Source organism: Sinocyclocheilus grahami, unplaced genomic scaffold (assembly GCF_001515645.1).
Source record: "Sinocyclocheilus grahami isolate Dianchi unplaced genomic scaffold, SAMN03320097.WGS_v1.1 scaffold205.1, whole genome shotgun sequence".
Classification (NCBI taxonomy): domain Eukaryota; kingdom Metazoa; phylum Chordata; class Actinopteri; order Cypriniformes; family Cyprinidae; genus Sinocyclocheilus; species Sinocyclocheilus grahami.
The window spans coordinates 673,898-688,473 of NW_015505384.1; the positions used below are offsets into that span (position 1 = coordinate 673,898).

Here is a 14,576-nt window from a genome sequence, read left to right on the forward strand (position 1 = left end):
GCACTGGATAGCTGGCCAATCACAACGCACTGGATAGCTGGCCAATCACAACGCACTGGATAGCTGGCCAATCACAGAACACCTCGCATTTCAGACCGATGAGCTTTGTAAAAATCGACACGTTTCAGAAAGGCGGGGCATAGAGGAGAAACAATAATGTACAGTATGTGGAAAACAATTTGTTTTTTGAACCTTAAACCGCATAAACACATTTCATTACACCAAATACACAAAATAATGTTCTTTTTAGCAACACCATATGACCCCTTAAATATGATGGTTTCATTTTAAACATGGTGATTATCTCTAATATGGACACCCAACATAATATGATATTTACCATCTGAATCTAACCATGTCATGTCAACAAATGGAAAAGTCAGCCATCTATTAATTATCATGTTAATTACTGTGCACCTTTAGACCCAACAGCAGTGCCTTTAGCCCCATTTTACCCTATGTATATACTTTATTTTCTAGGCTGCCTAAAATAAATCAGCTGAGTGCACGGAATTCACTAGTATATGTGATACAAGTCCTACCTTACATTGGTGTGTCTCTGTACGTAGAGGTTGTGGAAGTTGTTGGCGTTTTCCGCCTGCCCAAAGTTAGGCCCCTTCAGTCTCTGAATGATCTCTGCCTTCATCACCCTCGCAATGTGGGCGGGCAGCAGGGACAGCAAAAGACGCTCCTATTTGTTGAAAAGAGAGGCTAATCAGCATATTAGAAAGATTTCTGAGGGATCATGTGACACTGAAGACTGGAGTAATGATGCTGAAAATTCAGCTTTGCATCACAGAATAAATTACATTTTAAAGTATATTCAAATATTTTAAACTGTAATAATATTTCACAATATTATTGTTTTAGTGTATTTGTATTCAAATAAATGCAGTGAGTATAAGAGACTCTTTTAAAAATATTACACACACACATATACATAGTGACATCGAAAACTCGGGAGACTCGTGAGGATCCATATGCAGAGGGTTTTAACGGGGCAGACCAAGCAGAGTCAACACATTCCTACACAAAACAGCCAAGTAAATCTGAGCAGACAAGTCCAAATTGACAGCCGGAGGCGAAAACGGGTAAACAGCAAATGTTCCAACACAGGCAGAAATAAACAGAGGTAAATGCTCAGAATTGTCAACGAGAACGATGAACAAGACTTTAAATACACAATCTGATGTTGTAGCGGAACAGGTGAGGGCAGAACTGGGCGTTAATATTCATGAGATGTGTTGGGAGGGAGCAGCAGGTGTGAGAGCGGACTGTAATATACAATACTGTATATTGTATATATAATATTTTTTATTTAGTACTGACCGGAATAAGAAATTTCACATAAAAGACATTTAGTCTACAAGAGATAACAATAGTTGAATTTATAAAGTTGACCCTGTTACCTGGATGATCCAAAGCCTTTTTTTTTTTGTGATGGTTGTTCATGAATCCATTGTTTGTCCTGAACAGTTAAACTGCCAGCTGTTCTTCAGAAAGATCCTTCAGGTCCCACAAAATTCTTTGGTTTTCCAGCATCCTTTCCAACAATGACTGTATGATTTAGAGATCCATCTTTTCACACTGAGGACAACTGAGGGACTCATACCCATTACAAAAGGTTCAAATGCTCACTGATGCTCCATATGCATTAAGAGCCAGGAGTTGTAAACCTGAACATTGAATTTGAAGATAAGGATGAATTGAACTTATTTTGTCTTGAGGGAAACATGTAAGGATCTTCTGTAGTTTCTGAAGAGCAGTACTAAATGAAAAAAAAAAGACATTTAGGCAAAATAAGAAAAATGTACACATCTTCATTCTGTTCAAAAGTTTACACCCCTGGCTCTTGATGCATCGTTTTCCCTTCAGTGAGTGTTTGAACCTTTTGTAATAGTTGCATGTAAGTCCCTCAGTTCTCTTCAGTGTGAAAAGATGGATCTCTAAATCATACAGTCATTGTTGGAAAGGATGCTGGAAAACCAAAGAATTCTGTGGGACCTGAAGGATTTTTCTGAAGAACAGCTGACAGTTTAACTGTTCAGGACAAACAAGGGACTCATGAACAACTATCACAAAACAAACAAAAAAACAAACAGCTGGGGATCATCCAGGTAACAACACAGGATTAAGAATCAAGCGTACGTAAACTTTTGAAAATGGTCATTTTTATATATTCAAGTATTATTTTCTTTTGTGGACTATATGTAAACATCTTTTATGCGAAATATCTTATTCAGGGCCTATATATTCACAAATGGTGGATGGCTGGTAGAATGACAGACAGAAAACAAAATAAAGATAACCAAGGTGAATCATAGCAGTGTATCTAACAGATGTATCCTGTCTCTAATAAACTTAAAAAAAAAACAACCCTGATTGTAAAAGAGACATATGTGATTCAACTAAAGAACATATGTAGACGTTATTTGCTCAGATGCTGTTCTGAATTTAAATAGCTGAAATCTATGAAGCTTTACCCACCATGTATATCTTTTTAAACCATGTTAATTCTAGAGAGTTTATCAACCAGGCTGATTAAATGACCAATATTTGGCGTTTTTGTATATTTTTGGCATAAATCGAGAGCTGTGCACAGTTGGTTGATTAACAGAAGTGGTCAGCATGGTCCATGAAAAATGAACACGTTTTGTTATTTGAATTGTTGTGAATAAATTTTGTACTTTATCAGCCATCAGCTACCCTGTTCTTTAGATATCGCATTGGGTTTGACCATGTGGAATCCCATATTGGTCAACCACTAATTAAGTCCATTTTTAACCCTGGGTTAAGTAATGCATCAAACTGGAAAGAGGGTTGGCACAGGGTTACAGTGAACAAATAACCCAAAGAAAATTAAGAACAATGTGAAATATGGAACAGGATTGTGTTTTAGGTTTGAAAAGGTTAGGTTTTTTTATCCCGTCACTTTTCACCATTTCCTTTGCTTTGCTCTCACTGACCACCCTGCTTAATGATGGGGTGTGTGTCAAGTGCTGATTGTGACTTCAGGAAAAGAGGAGACATTATTTATACAAACTTTACCGTTGTACTCCGAAGATGTAAATGCTTTTAAATAACAGCCCATTAATGTATTATAATCAAAAATGAGACAAATCAAGGCAAGTTGTCCACACTAATGGCTGCATGTGCTGTGGTCTGAAAGAGTGATTGCTAAAGGAAATTATGTCATTAATCCATCTTGTATGGAGTGAATAATGTGCCGAAATTAAACAAACAAATCCAGTATTTTGTAAACAAACTTGGTCTGCTTTGCAAAGAAAAACTCGACTCGCAAACAAACAGAAAGCGATTTGCAAATACAAAGGTCAGAGTGAGTGAAATCGCAAGAGAAACGTATTGTGCTTTACAAATATAAATACATGAGCGTACATCATATTTCACAAATACAATCAATCCTAAGAATTGCATGTAACCTTTGAACAAATGCCAAATTTAGTGCATACAAATGCTGGTCTGTTTTGATTGTGAGACACTCGCCCTTTTATGCAATCTCTTGGCTTGATTTTCTCACAAATGTGTCCAGGCAGATTTTCTCACAAATGCAGTTGAGCAACTTCCTCTTCCAAAACAGCAGATGGCGCTATGGATGATTTTGCGGTAGTCTCCTGGGACAAGCGCTTAGTGTATCTATAATTAACCTTTCTGAGGTTTTCACAATGCCAAACCTACTTCAATATAAAAAATAAAAAATAAAATACATTAATTTAAAGATATGAATGTGACTGATCAGTGCAAAATCCAGCGCTGAAACACGTTTATGAAAATGAGCGTGAGCGGTGAGTGCTTATCCTGCACATTGCACATAACATGTGAATTAACAATTTACATAGACATACCATAAAAACTAATCCTGTGTGACTGAAACGCTTCAGATCGGGTGATTTTAGGTCAAGGTTTTTGCTGTCAGTCAATGGTGCCCCCTGGCGGTAGGGAATAGTAAGATGGCGGCTCGAACACTTCCGGCGGCTTTACCACCTGATGGCAGTTTAGAACGCAATGAGCAATCCAGTCATTATATAGAACAGTGGGTAAAACGCAACGTTCATCACTGTCACTTTTTAGTCAGCCGTCCAATCACAGTGGAGGATGGGCGGGACAAATTCCACACTGACCAACCGTCACACCCTCCTTGTATAACAGCAACAGACAACAACAAGAAGCACAACAACGGAACAAAATCATAAAAAAAATATAACTGCAAGCAGCAATTAAGGGGCCAAGCACAACAGAGGTAAAATTAAATGCTAAGGAGCTGTCTTTAATTACTTAGTAAAGACCAGGGTAGGATTGCACCAGCCATTCGTAAGTTCTTACTTAAATTAGAACATTAAGTCCACACTAGAGGGTTAGTAACCACTAGCTAGTTTGTAACTAAATCTATACATTATTTGGTTGCACCAGTTGTTCGTAAGGCAGGACGTAGGTAGTAGTTAGTAAGTTCTCCATAAAGTAAAGCGTAGTCACATAATATGACGTTTACCCTAAATCATCCAACGGAAACCGTCAAATACGCGAGCAGAACTTGTTTAAATGCTATGAATTTTAATTTATCCTTCATTCTAACTTCTTTTGCCTCACGTATACTAATGGAAACTTGTGTTTCCATTAGTATACGTGAGGCAAAAGAAGTTAGAATGAAGGATAAATTAAAATCCAGAGGCGCACTGTAGATGGGGTGATGAAGACGCGCTAAAAAAGAAACAAAGTATGTTTATTCACATATTGTACTCTCTCTTAATATGTACATGAGTGTAATGTCAGCAGCATCATATATGCCTATATGCCATATATGCAACTGGCCCCAGAGTTCTCCAACCCTGCTCCTGGAGAGCTACCTTCCTGCAGACTTAAGTTCCAACCCTGCTTCAACACACCTGTCTGTGATTAAGTAGCCCTGAACACCTTGATTAGCTGGTCCAGATGTGTTGGATTAGGGTTGAAGCTGAACTCTGCAGTATGGTAGCTCTCCAGGAGCAGGTTGGAGACCCCTGTTAAAGACATTTGTTGAAACAGAATTTTACTACACAACTCAAAATGGCCGACGCCCAAAAAGGCTGACAAGGCTGATTAGGTATCGTTCGATTCGGTATGCCGTTCAGAATCTACGGAGATCTAACAGCCAAACTGGTCAGAATTTATAAGCAGAAATGTAAAAAGTAATTGTTGTGCCGAAACTACTCATGTGCCCTCAGGTCATGCTTGTTATAACACATACCAAGTTTGGTCTAAATCTCCTAAAGCATTGCGAAGCTATAGCCTTTTTGGCTATGGAATGCTCTGAAGATGATCTGAGCCAATTTTGGCAGTAGCCTCTCACTGCAGAACACAAGATCCAGGGGGCGTGGTTGGATCCACATCTAGTGGGCGGAGATTGGTAGGTTTAGGGGTGGAGATGGGTGTGTTTAGGGATCAGGGGGTGGAGACGGGTAGGTTTAGGTATATGTAAGGTTGGAGGAGTTTGATCTGGATCGAACGATGCCCACTGGATCTTGTGTTCTGCAGTGAGGACCATCTCAATTTTGGTGAAAATTAGACAAACTGTCTAGGACGAGTTTGAAAAAGTAAAATTCAAAAGTGCGAAAAATCTTGACCCATAGACATTTAAATTTTGGAATGCATTCAACTCGGCATGAGCCAAGGAACCAGAGTAAAAAGTACTTTGCTTCTAGACCTTACAGTTCAAAAGTTATTAGCAGAAATATGAGTGCAAATTTGGCCTATTGGTGGTGCTGGAGAGTTTGAGATAGAGACTCCAAATTTGCTATGGTTAATAGAGACTGTCCTCTATCAGTGTGCCAAATTGGCTGGGCTGCCATTTTGGAGAATATCCGCTGAACGCAAGCAGCGTACACTCTTTTGTGTCAGCCGCGCCACACGGATGCTCTGTTTTCATTCAAATCAAAGAGTAAATACCATAGACTGTATAAAAACATGGACGTAGTGTCCGTGACGTCACCCGTAGATTTCCACCTGATTTCCACCTAGATTTCCAATCCACCTGTCACTCAAGTGGCCACGCCCTTAATTATGCAGAACTTTAAGGCTTATTATAATTTAAACGGATGAGTTATAAAAAAATTCACCCCCCTCACAGTTGTCATCAAGGGCAAAATTAGCTATATAGACCAAAATAATTTTTACATCAGGCTGTAAACATGTTTTTTTCTGCTGTAAAGTTGGGCATTTTAACATGGGGAGTCTATGGGATTGACTCCCTTTTGCAGCCAGCCTCTAGCGGCCAGTTGATGAATTACAGTTTAAGTCACTTCCTTGTTGGCTTCAGGAGAGAGAGCGGGAGGTTGCCGCTTGGTAAATACACATAGAAAATGTATCCTTGTGTCGCAGCTGACACAGAATTCAGCGGATATTCTCCAAAATGGCGCTACGGTGATGCGGAGAGTGATGCCCCTTGTTAGGGGCCAAGCACCTAAGGTGCTTAGGCACCTGTTGTATCCATTCGTTTTCTTCTTCTTCTTCTTCTTTTTCTGCTCTGGGAGTCTATGGCAGCCCATAGAATCACTTGTGGAAAATTAATGAAATTTGGTACAGGAAAGACACAGAGGAGACGAAAAGTCGTTATTTTTGTTTTCTTCGCTTACAAAAAGTATTCTCGTCGCTTCATAAAATTCAGATTGAACCACTGATGGCAAATGGACTATTCTGATGATGCTTTTCATTCTTTTCTGGACCTTGACAGTGTTATTTACTTGGCAGACAATGGGACAGTCACAAGCCTCCCGGTTTTCATCCAAAATATCTTAAATTGTGTTCCGAAGACGAACAAAGCTTTTACGGGTTTGGAATGACATGGGGGTAAGTGATTAATGACATAATTATATTTTGGGGTGGAGCATCCCTTTAACTTTCATCCTTTCAAAAGGTACAATTTAGGTACCAACATGTACTTTTAAAATACTGATATGTACCTTTAAAGTACTAGTAAATACTATTTAGTGGTAAAAAGGTACAAAGATGTACCTTTTAGGATAGTACCTTGTTTCTGAGAGTGTAAGCTGTCAAAGTTTACATTAACTTAAGATTTTTTTTTTTTTTTTACATTCACCAAATGTTTTGAATTAAAAAACATTAATATATTTGGGCCGGATACTTTTTTGCTGGTCTGTTTTGATTGTGAGACACTCGCCCTTTTATGCAATCTCTTGGCTTGATTTTCTCACAAATGCAGTTGAGCAACTTCCTCTTTTTCTTTTTTGAAAGAAATTAATACATTTATTTAGCAAGGACACATTAAACACTAATAATGACTCAGTATACTCAGTACACTTACAGTATAATGTTACAAAACATTTCTAAGATTTCTATTTTAAATGCAAATACAAAAATGTTTTCCAAAAAAAAATGTTAATCAGCACAACTGTTTTCAGCATTGATTATAATAAGAAATCTTTCTTGAGCAGCAGATCAGCATATTAGAATGATTTCTGAAGGATCATGTGACACTGAAGACTGGAGTAATGATGCTGAAATTCAGCTTTGCAATCACCGGAATAAATTACATTTGAAAATATTTTCAAACAGAAATCATCTGTTTTAAATTCTAGAAATATTTTACAATATTACAGTTTTACTTTATTTTTAATAAAATAAATGCTGCCTTGGTGAGCATAAGAGACTTCTTTCAAAAACATTTTAAAAAATATATATATATACTGTATATTTAAAAATAAATATTTATGGTATCATTCATATAACACAGAGTAACAATTCGGTTTAGGGGTTTGCAAATCCTGTGCTGTGCTTTTTCAAACCTGAACTCTTTTCATCACAAAATATATTTTTAAAGGTAATATTTAATTTACCCTTCAAATGTAAAATGAGGCATATCCGTAACTAGGCTGACGGTCTGTGCTGAACTACTGTTCTGATTGGAATGACCAGCCAGCGTGCAGCCCTGCAGGAACTAAATGAAGGAAACGTGCCAGCATGTTTTACAATATGTCAAGAACCTCACAGCACACACAACATACATACACGATTCAATCACACCGAGCAGTGAGTGAGTGAAGCATTGTCTTTGCCCTGTGCTCCGTAATTGTTCTGCCAGGAAAGCCAAAAAAAACAACAACTTTGATAACATTCATAGAGTAATGGAGCCGAGGGCATGTGCTCGAGCAGGGTGATATTTCATCGAGTGAGAGTGATAACTCCTGATGGAGCGGAAGTGCCGCCAGTGATCTGCCTTTATCTCACCGCTCATATTTCACTCACTCAGCCATCGCCACGGAGATACACTTTATCATTATTTCACACAAAACAGCAATAAGCACAACTAACCCAGGCAAGCAAGAGGCCTTGTACAGACTTCCGCCCCACCCGTATCCAACAGGAAGCACAGCGCTGGGGGGAAACAAAGATATTTTGGGACAATGTAACTCTCGGCCCCCTCTGCCTTCGGATATTAGCCTCCTATTGTGGTGATATAATGATCTCTTCGATACAGCTGCAGGAATGACTCACGCTCAAGCCTATCCGATACCTCCCCAAACGAGGCCTACATTAACTTCCTGTTCCCTGAAGGACCGGGCACCACGCAGTTCAGCGCTGTTTATCCGTTCTTTGAAAGCAACAGGCAATCAGTGGATCCCTCTCGGTCGTACCTGCTGATGCTTCTCGAATTCCAGTTTGATGGGAGACTTGATGCAGTTGCAGGTGTCGTGGTAGGTCTGTTTGAGAGCCAGATCCATCAGGTGTTTGTGATAGGCTCCCGCCACATTTCCACAGATGAAGATGATGATGTTAGCCAGGATCTACACACACACATAAAACAGCTTTAGACAGAGGCATATAGAGATACTGTACGCTCTGAATGTCGCAAAAACAACTATATAGATTAAATGAAATATGATTATATTAAATTATATATATATATATACTGTATATATATAAATACAATGAAAGAAATTTATATTTTTATTCAACAAGGATGCATTAAATTGATCAAAAGTGACAACAAAGAAGTTTATATTGTTACTAAAGATTTTTATTTCAAATAAATGCCGTTCTTTTTTCTATTCATCAAAAAATCCTGCAAAAATTCACAAAATGATTTAATATTAGATCAACTCTTTTCAACACCGATAACATTGATAATGATTTCTGAAAGATGAAGACTGGAGTAATGATGCTGAAAATTCAGCTTTGCATCACAGGAATAAATTACATTTTAAAATCTGAAATAGTTCTTCTAAATTGTAATAATTTTTCACAATATTACTTTTTTTTTACTGTAGTGTGTGTGTATATATTAACGACACGCACACACACAATTTCCTTTTTTTTTGTTGATTTATGATATACAGATTACGAGATATAATATTGTTTACATTCAATATGTCAATATTATTATCATCAATATTATCATAAATTTAACAAAACAGGCGACCACAATAACATTTCTCTGAAAAATTATCACACAGTGTCAACTGTAATCATATTGTTTCAAACATGTTATTGAAATAAAAATGTAAATAAATAATTTAAATAATAATTTGATAGTACAGTAATAAAAAGGGGTGTGTGATAAATTTGTTATGAAAATAATGCAACAATGCAATAAATTATTTTATGTTTATTGCTAACTTTTATTTTATGTAAATATGTTACATTTCTTTTGATTTCGGGGTGAAAATAAACCTTAATTGATAACTAAATTAAATTCAATAATAAAGTTCTCAGAAACCTTAATTCCAAGCAAGTGTTTATAAATGATCAGACTGGTAATGGATATGTTTAGTACTGAATTAATGTGTAATCAATACAGCATTGGCATACAGAATAAAACAAGTAATGAATGCACTTAATTGCCTCGTAGGTACTATATTTATATTTAGGCTTTTTATTTTTATTTAAGTTTTAGTTTGAGTAATTTTGCTACTTCAATGTAAATTCATTTTTATTTACAGATGTTATAAATGTATTTGTACTATCTATCTATCTATCTATCTATCTATCTATCTATCTATCTATCTATCTATCTATCTATCTATCTATCTATCTATCTATCTATCTATCTATCTATCTATCTATCTATCATCTCTCTCTCTGTGTCTGTCTGTCTGTCTGTCTGTCTGTCTATCTATCTATCTATCTATCTATCTATCTGTCTATCTGTCTATCTGTCTGTCATCTATCTATCTATCTGTCTGTCTATCTATCTATCTATCTATCTATCTATCTATCTATCTATCTATCTATCTGTCTGTCTGTTTGTCTGTCTGTCTGTCTGTCATCTATCTATCTATCTGTCTGTCTGTCTGTCTGTCTGTCTGTCTGTCTATCTGTCTGTCTATCTATCTATATGAAAATGGCATTTTTACAATATGTCATGTATACAACATGTGATACAATTAAACACAATTAAATAATATTTTCACACATTTTGGAAAATGTTACAAATTTACAGCTTGATTGGAAATGGCACCGCTCACAAGTGATATTAACCAAATTCAGCATGTTGTCTCTCTCTCTCTCTCTCTCTCTCTCTTCAAGCATATGCTATTTAAGGACTGGTCCACCTGCCATGAGACACACCTGTATCTCACTGGGAGAGCTTTATAGGACAGGTCCTTCGAGAGCGGCCTCAAAAAGTAATTCTTCTGGCTGTAATCACTGAGCGGGAGGAAGAGTGCAGTCATAAAAGTAAACGAGCACAGAGCTGGGTCTGCGGGGAACCATAGCATAATTACAAAACACTGGCATCTGACATCATCTCTACAACTCTGACCCAGACAGATGTGACCCTGTTTTCAACTTTGTTATTTTTTTAGCCTCTGATTAACACAAGACCTTCGTTTGCCGAGTACGTCAGCGGTAAATGTCCTGAAAGTGACGTACGAAGCCTTTAAAGCCTCTAACAAACAAGGCATGGCCCACAGCTCTCGAGAGCACCTAACATAAAGAGGTCGTAACGCTTCTAATGAGAGCGCGGAAAGCTTGATTAACTGAGAGTGCTGAATGTGAAGGGTCGTTATCGTTAAGGTTGGTTTTAATGAAGCTCTATACTGTTGGAGAACAGTGTAGAGGACTGACCGCGGTGAAAGTGTTTACCGTGCCTAAAGAGGATCATTTTTAAGGTTTTTAAATTGGACTGGACAACAAGCTTATAATAACAATCTACGCCCTTCCGCTACTGGGTTCTTGAACCTAATGCTGCTGCCTCTTGAACACAACCTGACAGCCAGTATTTTTGTGTTCCTGTGGACCATATGACTAGAGTGTTGCCTTGGTTACATGTGCTGTGTTTAGGTCTGGTCTTAAAAACATATCTGCTTGAGATCTGCTTAGGAAAATAATAAAAAAAAAAGGTTCTGGAAAATCAATAGAAAGGTAGGCATGAATTATTATTTAGAGTTATGTAAGACTCTTTAGTATAGTAACAGAACAAAAAGCAGTGCAAGGAAGTGCACTCTGTGTACCTGTCATGTATTTATGTAGGCTAGCTAAAGAGAGAGATATAGTGAAAATATATATAGGCGAGACTGGGGCAAGTTGTCACACCTTTTACTCCAGTGAATATTTCTCAGGAATGTTTCATATTTAAAGGTGAGCGTTTGCATAGACACATACCTTATAGTCTTGACTAAAAAAAAACTATTCTACATTTTCACCGTTATTGCCTAGGAAAGAAAGGTACAATTAATTAACACACGCTGACCTTTTGTGACAACAAAATTCCAATAGCTGGACATGCAGTCATGCTACATGAAGCAAGTTGTCATAATTGGAACCTGCTATTTATTGATTTGAGAAAACATTGTTTTTATTTTATTTATTTTTTTAATATGACATGCTAAATGAAGTTGGTTATTCACTTGTATTTCAGCAAAATTAACCAGTATAATAATTATAAAACACAATAATATATTAAAAACAGGAAAAAATGTCACATTTACATTTATTAATTTGGCAGACGCTTTTATCCAAAGCGACTTACAGTTGAGAAATAAACTGCACTTGTGAACTTTCATGATGCATTTTCAACGGGACACTTACAGTTTTTAAAACAGTGGTGTACAGAGCTTTATTTACACTTGTTTCCCCCTCATTACTTTGCACTTTAAAATACATGTCTAAATATAAGTTTAGTGGTTCATACTATTTGTAACAGACGACAGAATTTATTAATTGTGGTACTTCTAATTAAGAGATAAGAAGTAGTTGCAAATGCTTCACAAAATACACACACCTAAATGTGCAATACTTTATGTTCTACGACCAAATTAAGTGTAATATCTAATATAATTCTGCACTTTAAAGTTTTCCTCAAGTTCTGATCTTTGGCATTTTTCAGTCCTGTCGCTAACAAACGCTCTAGTAAGTTTTAGGCCGTTTCTCAATACCAAGTACTCAAAGTTTAGACTTGCGTCCTTGGTAGTTCAGACTTGGCAAGTTCGACTCGAGAGTGTAAACTCCTGAGGACGGGAGGACGCAAGTCCAGTAATTGTGCAAATGGAACAGCAGCGTACTTGATAACGTCACTCAGCTCGCCTTGGCTACTCCGGTTATCCTAACTGTTTGTATATTTACAATAAAACAGAAATATGATATCAAACACCAATGCCTCTTTTCGTTTTCATTTAAACATTAATAGTCACAAAAATGTGGCTGTTACTTTCATCACCTTTACTGTGTGTATACTTATAACAAAACGAAAAGTAAAATACAACCCTCTTTTCGTGTTCATTTTACAAATATAAAGCATATTAATATGCGGTTCAACCAATATGTACATATATAGTCTGATTATCTTAACTGTGTGTATAAAAAATATGAAATATGACATAAAACACAACCCTTCCTCTTTTTGTTAAATGTCAGTTTTAATGAACAATAATAGCCATTATACAAGTATAAGTATAAAGTACACTCTTAAAAATAAAGGTGCTTCAAAAGGTTCTTCAAGCGATGCCATAGAAGAACCATTTTTGGTTCCACAAAGAACCATTCAGTCAAAGGTTCTTTAAAGAACCATCTCTTTCTTAACTTTTTGTAATCTGAAGAACCTTCTTTCACCACAAAGAACCTTTTGTGAAACAGAAAGGTTCTTCAGATGTTAAAGGTTCTTTATGGAACCATTTAGACAAAAAGGTTCTTCTATGGCATCGTGAAGCACCTTTATTTTTAAGAGTGTAGCCTATGAGAGGCTTAAATACATAATAGGAAATAAAGACAAAAGCAAACAATTCAGTCAAACGGATGCTACATCAGCGCTGTACTATGGTAAAGTTAAATAAATATAAAAAGTTTTATGTGCTCACCCAAAACGATATGACCAGGAACAAATAATAGATTCATGAGACCTAACACTGCCTGTTAGATATACCTAAAACGAATTATATTTTATATTTAACCACTACAGAGACATCCGAGCTAGCAGCAAATGCCAGAATGACTAGCCGAGGTAAGGCTGCTCTCTGTGAGATGCATGAGCACTGAACGCCTGCTGATCGCCTGGAGCTCAAATCTCAGAAATCAGCGAAGCAAATTTTCAAATAGGCATCTATATCTATATCAATATCTTAATAAACAAACTGAAGATTTGAGTTTTAAACAACTACATTCTCATCTGAACAACTATCAAAACTGCATTTCATGACACAATAACAGCAGTATTTTGAAAATTAACGCTGGCTGGTTCGTGCGAAATGCATTGTGGGATACCTGGCTGCCTCAAGTTCGCACAAGTCACCTCTTGATGCATCCTCAATAAAAGGGGCAGAGCAAGAACACATCCGGGGATTTGAACTGTACTTGGCTAGATGTGAACTTTGAATTGGAACAGTACTTGGGTATTGACTTATGACATATCACAAGTCATTGTTTGAGAAACGGCTTTAGTTTGTGTTTTGCTGGCTCTTCTTTATCCACTGATCTCAGATTTTAAACTGAAAGCAAGTGGCATGGAGGCATTAAGTTTGTTTGCTAGCTGCTGCTGCCTCATAACTAAGTTGTTCATATTTTGTTTCATTCCTTTTCATGTATGTTTTTTTTTTTTTTTTCACTTGGACTGCTTGATCTGACATTTTATTTGTCCACTTAAACTCATTCTGCATTAAACATACTACATTTAGAAACAAATGAACTTAATTCAATATATATTCTCTGCCAACTCTCCATCCCAATACTACAGTGTTTAAAGAGAAGACGATCAGGACCAAATTACACTGGATGGATCATTTTTGCCCGTTATTTCTGAAAGGAAATGTGTCATTTAAGTGGGAAGGCCATATGATGAGCAAAACAGCCAGGCTGACAGTGGAGGATTCTGGGAAGTGTGCCCTCTCAAGACAGCAAAGCCATATATAGGTCATGGCGAAACACCATTACCCCTGACAACCCCTGCAGGAAACATCCTTCCACATTCACTCGCTCTCTCTGACTCACATTCTCGAACATATTCTCGTGCCTCCGACAACTTTTTATAGGAAAAACTCTTTGGTCTCTTTGTGTCATTCTGGTGCTCAAAGACTGTCGCTGTTTATTCTTAGATTCTAGCTGTTCCTTTCTCTGCCCACACGATTTCAGTGAAC

At 37.0% G+C, this 14,576-nt stretch overlaps 1 protein-coding gene across 1 annotated transcript in view; it reads right to left on the reverse strand.

The window, feature by feature from the left end:
- LOC107595616 (adenylate cyclase type 2-like) overlaps nt 1-14,576 on the reverse strand; it is a 59,274-nt gene that overhangs the window by 22,650 nt on the left and 22,048 nt on the right. The window contains exons 4-5 of the mRNA XM_016286081.1: nt 8,646-8,795; nt 543-691 (exon numbers count right to left, since the gene is read on the reverse strand). Of these exons, the coding sequence (XP_016141567.1) occupies nt 543-691; nt 8,646-8,795 (299 nt within the window). The remainder of the gene's footprint in view (nt 1-542; nt 692-8,645; nt 8,796-14,576) is intronic.